This window comes from Carlito syrichta, unplaced genomic scaffold, assembly GCF_000164805.1.
Source record: "Carlito syrichta isolate Samal-C Ts95f unplaced genomic scaffold, Tarsius_syrichta-2.0.1 Scaffold302026, whole genome shotgun sequence".
NCBI lineage: Eukaryota > Metazoa > Chordata > Mammalia > Primates > Tarsiidae > Carlito > Carlito syrichta.
The window spans coordinates 762,921-778,033 of NW_007246122.1; the positions used below are offsets into that span (position 1 = coordinate 762,921).

General features: G+C 39.8%; 1 protein-coding gene across 1 annotated transcript in view; it reads left to right on the forward strand.

Moving 5' to 3' along the window:
• The window catches only part of MLLT10 (MLLT10, histone lysine methyltransferase DOT1L cofactor), a gene marked incomplete at its 3' end in the record, with an annotated part of 86,690 nt that extends 74,982 nt beyond the window's left edge, over positions 1-11,708 (forward strand). Inside the window, exons 5-6 of the mRNA XM_008055911.2 lie at positions 8,894-9,003; positions 11,692-11,708. Coding sequence (XP_008054102.1) covers positions 8,894-9,003; positions 11,692-11,708 — 127 coding nt within the window. The remainder of the gene's footprint in view (positions 1-8,893; positions 9,004-11,691) is intronic.
• Between the last annotated feature and the right edge of the window lie 3,405 nt (positions 11,709-15,113).

Genomic DNA, 15,113 nt, shown 5'->3' on the forward strand with positions numbered 1-15,113 from the left:
ATTCCAGCTACTTGGAAGGCTGAGGCGGAAGGATCACCAGAGCCCAGCAGGTCGAGGCTACGGTGGCCGGGAGTGGTCACTGCACTCCAGTCTGGGTGACAGAGTGAGACTCCAACTCAAAAAAAAAAAGAATAATAGGTGCAGACACTTTTCTAACTACGTCTTTTTACTGAATTATCCCTTTGTCATGAAATATCCTTCTTTTATTGATGGGAGTATTCTTTCTTACAGTGTATGACTGAAATCAAAATAACTGCCCCAACCTTCATATTCTTATTATTAGCACAGTGTACCTTTTCCCATTTATTTCCTTTGCTTACTTTAAATTTATCAGTCTTCTTTTTTTTTAAAAAGTTGGAGTCGTACTCTATTGCTCAGGCCAGTGGCATGCTCATGGCCACTGCAGCCTTGACCTGCTGGGCTCAGGTGATCTTTCCATCTCAGCCTTCCAAGTAGCTGGAACAACAGGTGTGCACCACCATGCCTGGCTAATTTTTTTGATTTATTGTAGAGATGAGGTCTTGCCAAGTTGCCCAGGCTGGTCTCAAACCCCTGGGCTCAGACAGTCCTCTCACCTCAGCCTCCCAGAGTGCTGAGATTACAGGCTTGAGCTGCCGTGCCCAGCTATTGGTTTCTTTATATTTGTTTAAAGTGTGTCTTGTGTAGGTAGTATGATTAGCTCTGGCTTTTGTTTTTTTAGTCAGATTCTCTGTTGCCCAGGCTAGAGTGCAGTGGCATGATCATGGCTCACTGCAGCCTTGACCTTCTGGGCTCAGGTTATCCTTTCACCTCAGTCTCCTGAGTAGCTGGCACTACAGGTGTTCACCACCACCTGGCTAATTAAAAAAAAAAAAATTTGTAGAAATGAGGTCTTGCTGTTTTGCCTTAGGCTGATCTCAAACACCTGGGCTTCAAGTGATCCTTCTGCCTCAGTCTTCCAATTTGCTGGAATTATAGGTGTGAGCTAGCATGTCCATCCTTTCTCTCTGCCTTTTTGTTGTTGTGTGTAAGCCATTAATATTTATTATAAGTAATGATTGGATTGAGATCTAGTATTTTGAAATTTTTGTTTTTTTCTTTTTAAAAGAAAATTAAAACTGATTGACATACAATAAACTGATTATTTTTGAGATGTGTATTTTATAAGTTCTGACTAATAGTATATGTACTCATGAAACTATCTAGTCACCACAAACAAGATAGTAATCATGTATCTTTCACTCCCCAAAACTTTTCTTATACTGCTTTGTCCTCTGTACTACCCCTTCCTCCTCCATCTTGTCCCAGGTAACCACTGATCGACTTTCTATCACTATAGATTAGTTTGCATCTTAAGAGTTTTATATAAATGTCATCTGTGTGTGTATGCTTACACATGTTTATAATACACACTTTTTTTGGTTTGGCTTATTTTAATCAGTATAAATATTTTGAGATTCATTCTTGGTACGTATATTGATAGTTTATTTCTTTTTATTGCTCAGTATTTTTTGTGTAGATGTAACACAGTTTATTTTCATGTTGGTTATATAGATTGTTTCTAATTTTTGGCTGTTAAAAGTAAATCTAACATTTGAGTGTATTTGTATGACCATAGGTTTTCATTTGTCTTGGGCAAAGTAGGAGTGAAATGGCTAGTGTGTAATGATGAATGCATGCTTTTTTCTATTTTTTTTTGAGTTGGAGTCTCACTCCATCACTCAGGTTAAAGTGCAGTGGCATGGTCACCCCAGCGTTGACTTGCTGGGCTCAGGTGATCCTTCCGCCTCAGCCTTCGAAGTAACTGGAACTACAGACGCATGCTACCACACTTGGCTAATTTTTTGATTTATTGTAGAGATGAGGTCTTGTCAAGTTACCCAGGCTGTTCTCAAACCCGTGGTCTCAGGCAATTCTCTCACCTCGGCCTCCCAAAGTGCTGGGATTACAGGCTTGAGCCACCACATCCGGCTATAACTGCATGTTTTAATTATTCAACCAAACTATTTTCTGAAGTGGTTGTGACATTTTACATTTCCATCCTCAGCACGAGAGTTCTAGTTATTTAATATAGTTTTCAGTGCTTAATAGGGCCCGTCTTTTTAGTTTTAGCCATTGTCACAGGTGTATAGTATGTTTTTGGTTTTAATTTGTATTTTCTTAATGATTAATAATTTTGAGCCCCTTTTCATGTACTTACTTTCCATCATATATCTTCTTTGATGTGTTCATTCAAATCTTTTGCTCATTTAAAAAGTTGAGGAGACTGGGCACAGTGGTTCATGCCTATAATCCCAGCATTTTAGGAGACTGAGGCAGGAGGATCTCTTGAGGCCGGGAATTTGTGACCAGCCTGGGCAACATAATGAGACCATGTCTCTACTTAAAAAAAACACCCCCAAAAATTAGTCAGGTGTGGTGGCATGTGCCTTTAATCTCAGCTACTTACTTGGGAGGTTTAGGTGGGCGGATTGCTTTAGCCCAGGAGGGAGCCAGTGCAGTAATCTAAGATAATGCCAGTGTGCAGTCCAGCTTGGGTGATAGAGTGAGACCCTATCTAAAAAAAAGTTGAAGAGCTTGTTTTCTTATTGTTGATTTTTTTTGGTATAACAGCTCTATTCACAAAACCATATAGTTGACCATTTAAAACATACAAGTCAGTGTTTTTTGGCATATTCAAAGAGTTGTGCAACTATCATCACAGTTTTCTAATATTTTCATCACACAAAAGATATACTGTATCCATTAGCAATCAGTTTTCATTCCTCCCAGTGTCTTTGCCTTAGGCAATGTTAATCTACTCTCTATCTTTATGGATTTACCTATTATGGATATTTCATATAATTGGAATTATATATGGTCTTTTGTGACTGGCTTTATTCACTTAGCATACTAATTTCCAAATTCATTCAGGAGATCCTTCTGCCTCAACCTTCCAAGTAGCTGGAACTACAGGTGCACACCACCACGCTTGGCTAATTTTTTTATTTGTTGTAGAGATGTGGTCTTGCCAAGTTGCCCAGGCTGGTCTCGAACCCCTGGGCTCAGATAGTCCTCTCACCTCCACCTCCCAAAGTGCTGGGATTATAGGCGTGAACCACTGGTGCCTGGCTTGAGTTCTTTATTTTTTTTGGATGGCTCTGAGTTAGTGTCTCATGTCTTTTTATTTTAGTCTAAAGGAGTTCCATTACCATTTCTTTTTTTTTTTTTTTTGAGTTGGAGTCTCACTCTGTCGCCCAGACTGGAGTGCAGTGGCTGCTCCCGGCCACTGCAGCCTCGACCTGCTGGGCTCCAGCGATCCTTCTGCCTCAGCCTTCCAAGTAGCTGGAACTACAGGCGCGTGCTACCATGCCTGGCTCATTTTGATTTATTGTAGAGATGAGGGCTCACCAAGTTGCCCAGGCGGGACTCGAACCTGCGGGCTTAGGCAATCCACTCACCTCAGCCTCCCAAAGACGCGGGATTACAGGCTGAGCCACCGAGCCCAGCTCATTACCATTTCTTGTAGTGCATGTCTATCAGTGACAAATTCAACCTTTTGTTTCCATGGGAATGTCTTACTTTCTCTACTTTTGAAGAATAGGCTTGTTGGATATAGAGTTTTTGGATAATAGGTTTCTTTAAATATATCATCTAACTCCTTAATGACCTGCATTGAATTTGATGAGAAATATGTAATTATTTATTGGATATTCTTTATATGTGATAAGTAGCTTCCTTTTCAGTGTTTTTGAGACCTTTTTTTCTTGGTGCTTAACATTGGTCATTATGTATCAGTGTGAATCCCTTTGTGTCTATTTTCTTGGGGTTAGTTTGGCTCTTACAAAATTTTAGAAGATCTGGGCCATTATTTCTTCAAATATGTTCTCTGCCCATTTTTCTTGTTCTTTTACTTCTGAAGGTGTCATTTTGCATCTGCTTGTAAGCATGATTGTGTTATGGTGTCTTACGGGTTTCTTAGCCACAGTTCTTTTTTCCTTTTCCATGTTCCTCAGACTGGATAATTTCAGTGGACTTATCATTTATGTTTGCTGTTTTTTTTTTTTCTTCTGCCTACTCAAATCTGCTGTTGAGATTCTCTAGTATATTTTTAGCAATTGTAAATTTTAACCCTAGAATTTTCATTTGGTTCCTTTTTATAGCTTTTAGTGCTTTATATTTAGCTTTTTGAGCATATATAAGATAGTTGATTTAAAGTCTTTGCCTAGTAAATTCAGTGTCTGTGCTTCTGTAGGGGTAGTTTCTATTAATTTCTCCTGTGAATGAGCCATGCTTTCTTTGCATGCTCTAACTTTTTTTAAGAAACTGAACATATTTAATATAATGTGGCAGTTCTGGAAATTAAATTGTTCTATCAGGACTTAATTTTGTTGCTTGTTATATGCTAAAGCTGTTTTTTATTTTTAATATTTTTCTAGCAATTTTTGGTGAAGTGTGTATTCTTTTGTCGTGTAGTTTCTGAAGTCTTTGTATCTTTGCTTTGTCTTTAGTTAGTGTTTGATGAAGATTGCCTTGGACACCAGATACCAAATAATTAGAGAGAAAGAACAAAAAAGGAAAGAAAGAAAATAGAAACACCTGTCTGTGTTTGCAGATAGGCTGTGTACTGGGCATTCCATCAGTGGCTAACCAGTTTGTGTGCACCTCTGCCTTAGCTTTCTCTTCCTGCTTGCACTGTACCTAGAGAAAACTGTTGATGAAAGATTAGCATCTGCTCAGGTCTTTTTCTGTTTTTTTTTTTTTTTTTTAAATTAAAAGTTTTTTTAATATAGAGATGAGGTCTGTGTTGCCCAGGCTGATCTTGACTTCCTGAGCTCAAACAGTACTCCTGCCTTGGCCTCCCAAAGTGCTGGGATTATATGAGCCACAGCAGCTGGCCTGCTCAGGTCTTTTCTGAGGATTTGCCCACTTTGGCCATGCTTGTGTCTCTCCACATACCCTATCCACTCACATACTTTTGAATGCACCACATTCTCTCCAGTTTTTCTTCTTAGTTTCTTGGCACTCTGTTGTGTGCCTCATCCTGTAATCTTTTACCTGAGGCATCTGTGGGTTGTTTGTTTGCCTTACAAGGATTTTGAGGGCACTTTTCTGTCCAGAGTGAGTTCTACATTCTTTGAAAGAAAGAAGAACAAGCTCATTTCATCAATTCCTTAAGTAGCCTTCATACACTTTGGAATGGACAAACTGTTCTTTGCAAGTGAAGTCTACTGTGCTCCTTTTGGAATCAGAGGTTTCTTCTAGAACTTCTTAACTTAAAGCAAGCATGGGACAAGGGAAAACAAAGATGTCCAAAGATTTCTTATTAGTTTTAGGTTGTTTTTTCTTAGTTCAGTGTTTGTTTGGTTGCAGAAACCCTTTCACTGTCTTCTAGAAGGGTTCTATTAAAATTGTTTTTGACCATTCCTGCTTGATTTTTTCTTCTTTTTTAGTCAGAATCTCACTTTGGCACCCAGGCAGGATAAGTCATTCCTCAGCCTCAGGTAATGTCTTCATGCACAAGAACCAATCAGTACTCTACTGAATCCCAAATGGTACTTTCTGCATATCTCTGGGTTTTCTCTGTGAAGAGCTCTCATTTTCGATTCTGTCTCCTGCAAATTTTTGCTGCTTTGTTCTCATCATAAACTCTGGAAGTTTCTTGGACCATAATCTGGAAAAACTCTGAAAACATACGTTGGGACAAATCTAGGGCTCTTCCTCTTGTTTCTTGTCTACTTGGGCTTGTTTCTTCATTAATTGACATCTCCAGTGTCTTGAAAGTCATTGTTTCAAGCAGTTTTGTCCATGGGATGTATGAATTGTTTCATGTAGGAGGTTAGATTTGATTCCTGTTATTCTATCTTAGATAGAAATGGAGATCTCTTACTATTACTTTTTTTTTTTGAGTCGGAGTCTCACTCTGCCACCTAAGATGGAGTGCAGTGGCATACTCATGGCCACCACAACCCCGACCTGCTGGGCTCAGATAATCCTTCTGCCTCAGCCTTCCAAGTAGCTGGAACTACAGGCAGGTGCCACTATGTCTAACTAATTTTTTAATTTATTGTAGAGATGAAGTCTTGCCAAAAGTTGCCCAGGCTGGTCTCAAACCCATGGCCTCAGGCAGTCCTTTTACCTTGGCCTCCCAAAGTGCTGGAATTATAGGTGTGAGCCACTGTGCCTGGCTGGTATTTTCATTTTTGAGAATGCTTTTGCTCCATTTTCTCTCTGACTATAGTTACATGTGTTTTAGACTGCTTATTAGAGTTTTCATGTCTTCTTCCCTTTTACTTTTGTGCCTTGTGCTAACATTCTATTTTCTTCTGACCTATTTTGTTCCCACTAATTCTCTTTTTCATCCACATCTAAACCATTTTTAATCCCACTCACTGATTTCTTAATTTCTGTGTTTTTCCTTCTGGATTTTTTTGGGGGCAGGGTTGGAGTCTCACTCTGTCACCCAGGCTGGAGTGCAGTGGCATGCTTATGGCCACCACAGTCTCGACTTGCTGTCCTCAGGTGGTCCTTCTACCTCAGCCTTCTGAGTATCTGGATTACAGGCATGCATCACCACGCCTGGCTAATTTTTTGATTTATTGTAGAGATGAGGTCTCGCCAAGTTGCCCAGGCTGGTCTCGAACCCATGGGCTCAGGTAGTCCTCTCATCTTGGCCTCCCAAAGTGCTGGGATTATAGGCAAAAATCACTGCACCTGGCTGGCATACTTATTTTATTCTATTTATTTATTTTTTGCTTACTTATTTTAAAATCTATATCTGCTAACTCCATAATACAGATCTGTTTTGATTTTCTAATTTCTGCTGGCTTTAATTTGTGTTGTCTTTTCTCTTGTGTGTTTAGTACTTTTTATTGTGCTGGAAAATATAATTAACAAATTGTAGAAATGTTTTTAGCCAGGTTAATATTAATTTTCCTCCAGAGAGGACATACATGGGGGGGGGACCCAAATAAACCTGTAATTATCTTTTGGAGGTCAGGTCCTTTTGTAGTACATTTGGAATTTTTTCCTCTGAATCGAACGGTCAACCAAAGTTTTTATCTGAAAGTTTTTAGAAGGTTGTGTCATGATTTGTAGAAGAAACACCCTGAGTTGTGGCAGAAAGGTGGCTGGTTCCTCCACCATGACAATGCACCTATGCTCACTGCACTGAGTGTTCAGCAGTTTTTGACCAAACATGGCATAACGTACCCCCCCAAGCCTCACCCTCCCTATTCACTTGATCTCTTCTTGAGTGACTTTTTTTGTTTCCCCATGAGAATAATCCTCATATGGAAATGTTTTGCCGATGTGGAAGAGATGAAACAAAAAAGTGGCAGAAGTGCTAAAAGGCATCCACATTGACGAGTTAAAAAAATTGTTTTGAGCAGTGGAAAAATGTCCTGATAGATGTATTTCATCAAACAGAGAGAACTTTGAAGGGGATTGAAGTTTAAATGTAAGAATAAATACACAATTTTTTATAAATAAATTCCATTTTGGGGGAGTATACTTTAATTTTCTTGGTGCCTTGGGGTACTTGTAATTTAGAATTACCTTAGTGAGATTTCAGAGTTTGAGATGATCAAAGCCCGGGTGCAGTATCATTCAGGGCCTATATACTTTTAGCTTATTCTTATACTTGCATTGCTCTTCGTTGTTACAACTGAAAAGAAGGAGGGGCTTACTAGTTCGCCTTCTTTCTGGTTGTTTGTGGATGTACATCCCTGTACTACCAGCCTTCTGAGTTTGTCAAAAGCACCTCACAGCTACATTGTCTGAAACAGGAAATGTTTCCTGGGCAGAGGTGGTCAAAGCTGTATCTGGGACTTTCATCCTTTTCCAGTTTTAGCCCAGTAATTTTTTACTCATGAAACTGTTTAATACCTTCATTTCAGTTATAAAAATTAAAAGCAACAGTAATATTTAATATCACCTTTTAAAAGTTTCAAATTTAAAATTACATGAGACTCTGACTCAAAAAAATTGGAATAGTAAAGTAATTGTTGTTTTCTTTTTTTTTTTGGAGTTGGAGTCTCACTCTGTTGCCCAGGCTGGAATGCAGTGGCACACTCATGGCCACTGCAGCCTCGACTTGGTGGGCTTAGGTGGTCCTTCTGCCTCAGCCTTCCAAGTAGCTGGAATCACAGATGCACGGCACCATGCCTGGCTAGTAAAATAATTGTTAATATTCATATTCAAAATATTGACATTAGTATAAAATTAAAAACTCATATTGATATTTAAAATTATTAAGACTAAAGTTTTAAAACTTTTAAGTATCAAACTTATTAAAAATTATTTGTATGGTGTTTCTTGGAACTAGTATTGTTCTTAGTAGTCTACCCTTGCAAGAAATGTTAGTGCCAAGGTGGGCGTAGTAGCTCATGCCAGTAATCCTAGCACCTTGGGACTCTGATGTGAGAGGATTGCCTGAGCCCAGGATTTCAAGACTAGCCTGGGCAACATGGTAAGACCTTATCTGTACAATAAAATATAAAAAAAAAAATCAGCCAGGTGTGGTAGTGTTGTGCCTGTAGTCCCAGATACTCAGGAGACTGAGGCAGACGGATCGCCTGAGCTCAACAAATCTAGGCTATGGTAGCCGTAATTGTGCCACTGATCTATAGCCTGGGTGACAGAGTGAGATTCTGTCTGAGAAAGAAAAAAAAATGTTAGCACCAGCATTTGGAGTCACAAATGTCTCCCTTTATGTTACTGTGCGTAATAACTGGAGAAATGATGTAAGAACGCTTTTTCAGTAGTGGCTTGACTATTCTCATGCAATGGAGATAAGTCAGTAATGAGAATTTGTTGATGGCTTTGTTATCTGTTTGCTTCAGTAGGCATATAAGGGATCTCTTTAGAAAGTTAATGATTTCATTTAATTTTTTGGTAAAACTGGAAATATGACATTATTTTTATTTATTTGTAGGTTGGGCTCATGTGGTTTGTGCTCTGTATATTCCTGAGGTACAATTTGCCAATGTTTCTACAATGGAACCAATCGTTTTGCAGTCTGTTCCACACGATCGTTACAACAAGGTACAGTGGATATTACTTTATTGCTGTTTGAATAGCATTTTTAAATTTTAGAACTGGGAGATAGAAAGGAATTTTTTGTATTTTAAGATTGTAGGCCTGCACTAAAAATTTTAAATTATAGGCTTCCATCTAATTCAGAGAGATATGGAAAAAACAGAATTACTAAACTACAGTTATTAAAATATATGTTACAGTCCAGGCATGGTGGCTCATGCCTGAAATTCCAGCACTTTGGAAGGCTGAGGCAGAAGGATTGCTTGAGGCCAGGAGTTAGACACTAGCCTGGGCAATATAGTGAGACCTCATGTCTACAAAAAATGTTAATCAGGTGTGGTAGTGTGCACCTGTAGTCCTAGCTACTAGGGAGACTGTTTTGGTTACTTAAACACAATATTTAATACCAATAGGCACACATTTATGCTTTAAAGTTTTAGGAGCGAGTGTCAGATACAGGGTATGTCAGATATAGAGGATGATTAAAGAAAAATGGAATCTTTAAAAAAAAGTATTTTTCAGCCGGGCTTGGTGGCTCAGCCTGTAATTCCGCGCCTTTGGGAGGCTGAGGTGAGTAGATTGCCTGAGCCCGCAGATACGAGACCCGCCTGGGCAGTGAGACCTCGTCTTTACAGTAAATCAAAAAATCATCCAGGCGTGGTAGCACATGCCTGTAATTCCGGCTACTTGGACGGCTGAGGCGGAAGGATCGCCGGAGCCCAGCAGGCGAGGCTGCGGTGGCCGGGAAGGGTCACTGCGCTCTAGTCTGGGCGACAGAGTGAGACTCCAACTCAAAAAAAAAAAAAAAAGTATTTCTCATTAGCTAGGTTATATCAGCATATATATAATATACACCAAATTAGTGCTGCTGTCCTTACTTTTCTGCACCTGTAGTGTAGAAGTCGTCCTCTGTATGAGACAACAAATCTACACAGAAACACAGAGAAGCTGTGTAGGACTAAGTAAGTTATATATTACTTCACTTTATTATTCAGCACAGTTTCAGGAAATTGACACAGAATGCTCACTGCAACTCTTATTCTGGCTCATTCTCCACAGGTGGCTAAAATCTGGTATCATCTGCATGCTGTAAATGAGACTTACAAGGCTACTGCCTTATGATACAACTCCCCCTGCAGCTTTCAGATTCACCAGGAAGATGAAAATGACACGGTTCTTTGTCATAGGCTATCTTTTAAGGGAAAGTGCAATCACCAGTGTTTTCATCTGTAGCACTAAAAACCAAAATGCTGACATTAAGCATGTAGTGCGTTGTCAGAAGTTAATGTGCTTTGTGCAAGAATACACACATGGGTGTTGGTCTATTCTTTTTTTGATGAAAAAGTGGTGAGGGTCACTTATCTGGATATGCTGACAGAATGGTTTTTCTCAAAACTGTTGGCAAGACTCTGAAAATGTAATTTTAGCAGGCTTGCTCTCTGTCTCACCTCCATCCTGCAGCATAGAAGTTCTTCATAGTCATCTTTCATGCTGCTGGATTAGGCATTTTGATTCTTGGACAAAGTTATGTTCAGTGCAAGTCAAAACTTATTAATTTGCTAGAAAGGTAAGTGGCAAAGTCACAATAAAATGTGTAGGTTCAGAGAGGGGTTTTGTAGTTGGGAGACAGATTTTTTACATAAGTAGTTAGTATTTTAAAAATAAGAAAACTTGAAATTTTATTTTATATTCATATAAGTATTGTGTCTATATTTACAACTATAAGGTCAATAAGATTATCTGACATGTCAAATAGAAAACAAAGCATCTAAAAGCACATGGTAAGGAGACATTTGAGTCACAAATTGGAATGAAATTTCAACCCTCAACCGTAATGTCTAGTAGAGCCAGGTAATAGAAAACCATAAAATATTGTCAAATAGAGATTAGGAAAAGGGCATCTAGCAAAAGTTTTAATTCTGACGATGCTGCTACTGATGTTTTTTTTCCAGCTACAAAGTTGTAGGAAACACAGTCCCTCCACCTCCATCCTATTACATGTCAAATTTATTTTTCTTTGCAAGTTCAAAGCATTGACCTACCCTGGAATTGTGACCACCTACCTACATTCCCAGATAACACACCATGTGATCTCTCTTTAATGGAATATGGCAAGAACCTTTTCTGTGTACTACCTCTCCCCCATGGTGAAGAAACGAATATCTTAGCTGCAAAAAGTCTGGGTGAAGTAGACTACTGAATTAATGCGTGTTATGTGACATTAGAGGCAGATAGATCATTTATAAGAGAAGATTAATAACTGTGATGAATAATTTTTACAAATTTGTTTTAATTTCTGAAACTGTCATCTACTTTCCATTGAGTTTTCTTCACATAAACATTTGATAGGAGTTTTTACCTTTATCTAACTTCTTGATTGATTTCTTTAATGACTAATATAAAAGTTTGGGGGCTTATTTCATTTTTACTTTTTCTACTCAGGGTCTCTGTTACCCAGACTGGACTATAGTGGTACCATTGTGGCTTACTGCTTCCTCAAACTTTTGGGCTCAAGTATCCTCCTGCATCAGCCTCCCAAGTAGCTGGGACTACAGGCATGTGCCACCATGTATTGCTAAGTTTGCTGGAGTTGCTGAGATTATAGACAATGGCCACTGTGCTGAGATTATAGACAATGGCCACTGTGCTCTGCTACTTATTTCTTTCTTCCTTTTTTTTTTTTTTGAGTTGTAGTCTCACTCTGTCGCCCAGACTGGAGTGCAGTGGCACGCTCCCGGCCACCACAGCCTCAACCTTCTGGCCTCCCGTGATCCTTCTGCCTCAGCCTTCCAGGTAGCCGGAACTACAGACACGCTACCATGCCTGGCTAATTTTTGATTTATTGTAGAGATGAGGTCTCACCAAGTTGCCTGGGCGGCTCTCAAACCCGTGGGCTCAGGCAGTCCACTTGTCTTGGCCTCCCAAAGTGCTGGAATTACAGACTGAGCCACCGAGCCCAGCCTACTTATTTCTAATTTTACTGTTCAGATGTTTTCTAATTTGTTTATAAAAGGTTTAATATTAATTCTACTTCTTATAACATTGTTTAATTTGTTTTATTAAATGTTTATTTTGGAAATTGCCATGTATATAAAAATAAACAATAATATAATGAACAACCCTTCCTCTTCACTCATGCTTTAATTCTAAAGCATAAAAAGCTTATAGACAAATTTTCGCACACCCCCTGTAGTAGTTTCTTAAGGCTGCTATAGCAGAGTACCACAAACTGGATGGCTTAAAGCAATATAAATTTATTCTTTTTTTTGCTTTGTTTTTGTTTTGACCCTTTACTAGGGTCTTGCTCTGTCACCCAGGCTATGGTGCAGTAATGTGATCGGTACTCATGGCATCCTCTAACTCTTAGGCTTGAGTGAACCTCCTGCCTCAACCACCTGAGTTGAGACTACAGATGTGCATCATGATGTCTAGCCAGCTTTTTGTTGTTGTTGAAGTAGTGTCTTGCCATGTTGTCCAGTCTGGTCTCAAACTCCTGGCCTCAAGTGAACCTTCTGCCTTGGTCTCCCATGTTGCCCACAGGCTGGTCTCAAACTCCTGGCCTCAAGTGACTTCCTGCGGTGGTCTCCCAAAATGCTAGGATTACAGGTGTGAGCCACTACGCCCAATCCAGAAATGTATTTTCTCACAGTTCCGGAGGCTATAATTCTGAAAGCAAGATTTTGACTGGGTTGGCACTCTGTTGATGAGATGCCCCTAGCTTCTGGTAATGGATATCAATCTTTGATGTCATTGGTTTATAGTAGATTAATCACCCCAATTTCTGCTACTGTCTTCACATTGTGTTCTTTCTTTGTGTCCCCATATGGCCATCTTATTAGGAGATCAGTCATATTTGAGTAGGGGCCTGCTTTATTCCACTGTGACCTCATCTTAACTAATTACATCTTCAGTGATCCTGTTTCCAAAGAAGGTTACTATCTGGGTTGTTGGGGTTTAGGACTTCACACACCTCTCTTGGGAAGACACATTTCAACTCATAACAGTCTGCCTTCTTGCCCTCCAAAAGTTATGTTCTTCCCATATGCATAACACCTTGCATCCCAACATCCACCAACATCTTAATCTTAATTCATTTTTATATCAACCCTTAAGTTCCAAATCTTATCTAAGAATAATAAACTTAGAAAGTCTCAGGTCTCATCTTCTGAATTGTCTAAATTGATATGGATAAGACTTTGGTTGCTATTTTTTTTTTTTTTGAGTTGTAGTCTCACTCTGTCACCCAGACTGGAGTGCCATGGCCGCTCACGGCCACCGCAGCCTTGTCCTGCTGGGCTCCGGCGATCCTTCCGCCGCAGCCTTCCAAGTAGCTGGAACTACAGGCGCGCGCTACCACGCCTGGCTAATTTTTGATTTATTGTAGAGATGAGGTCTCGTCAAGTTTCCTAGACGGATCTCCAACCCGCGGGCTCAGGCAATCCACTCACCTCAGCCTCCCAAACCCACCGAGCCCGGCTTTGGGTTGCTATTGAGGCAGAATTTCTCTCTATCTGTGAGTCTATGATACATAGAAAGCAGGTTTTCTGCTTCTAAGATACAGTGGTGGGAAAGGCATAGGGGAAACATTCCCATTCCAAAAGAGAAATTAGGAGGAAAAAAGGATTGCTGCTTTAAAACAGGTTTGTAACTCAGAAGGACAAGTTCTAAGATGTTCCAAGACTTGAAAATAATCCTCTGTGGCTTGCTGATCTGTTCTCTGGGCCTTACCCCTTTTTCCTGGGTTGGCAGCATACCCTTTTAAATCAAGGAGAACCCATGAGTTTAGGCTTCTGCATGCACAGCTCATTTTAAACTGAAGTTCAGATACAGGAAATGGACATGCCTCTTTAGCAGTGAAGTGTGTGTGTAGGGGTGGGAGGTTAAGTTAATCTATTCCGGAGTTGGTCTGGGTATAGGTTTTCTTGTTGGTGTGGTTGCCTTTGGTGTTGACAGGCTTCAGCCTCCTTTAGTAGTATCTTATGCTTAGTTTGGAGACTAGAAGATTGGGTTTTTCCCTACCACAGCATTTGTGTTCTTTTCTCAGCTTTCAGCTGTATCTTTCACCTGTGTCACAGAATGTGGTTTCTCTCTATGTTTTTCTCTTCATTATCCCTTTGCCCCCCTCCTTTAGTGCTTAGCTATTGTTTGTTATTTGGTGGTTTGGACTTGGAGATTTGTATGTTTTGTAGGACTTCGGCTTCCATTTTTGGCAGGCTCTGTGTATCTGGGCCTCAGGGTTTCACTGTTCCTTACCCTCCTCCCTATGGCCAACTTTGTTTTTTAACTGTAGTAAGATGTGTGAGGGAGAGAACTTCTTGCCTCTTCCCCAGCACTAGAAGACCTATGATAATGTTGCTACAGATTCTAGTCTCAGAATTTTTTCTGCCTCCTCCCTAGGGTAAGAGATGTTTTCCCTTTGTCCTTTTCATAACCATGGTAGGGCTTTTATATAGTGTCTGGGGGCAACATTTTGGCCAGAAGCTTAGGGCTTTTGAAAGAAGTGTCTGAGCAAGTGGTGGGATTTCATGTCTTTCCCTCAGTGCTGCCTGACACCCTTCTGCATGCCTGCACCAGCAAGGGAGGTTCTTTCCAGTTTGTCTACCTGCTGATCTTTCCGATGAACCTGTTGTGAAAGTCTATGGAAGAGAGCCTGTGAGTAGATGTGAACTCTTTTTGTGTCTATTTCAGTGGTTCTTTACTATTCTCTAATGAGATTTTAGCAATATCTATACAGTTTAGCTTGTTTCTTATCTGCTGTATGAGTCCCTGTTTTCTTTCTGTGCGTATCATTGTTGGGTAGTCTGAGTGTCTCATTGTTCCCAGGGGATTGTAGGGAAGAATATATGTTTCCTTAGATTTCAGACTATTTGGTTGCCTTGTGATGGTAGATCTTTCATAGTTTCAGGAAGAGTTGTGATTTTCTAGTTTAAATGGCTTTTTTCTTATTAGGTTTTGAATAATAATGCTCTTTTAGCTTTTTGCTTCTTAGGTAGAATTTGAACTTAAGCTTTGAATGTTTTTAATATGACATGTCTTTAAAAAGTTGGAAACTTCCAAGGCTGGGTGCAGTGGCTCACGCCTATAATCCCAGCACTTTGGGAGGCCAAGGTGAGAGG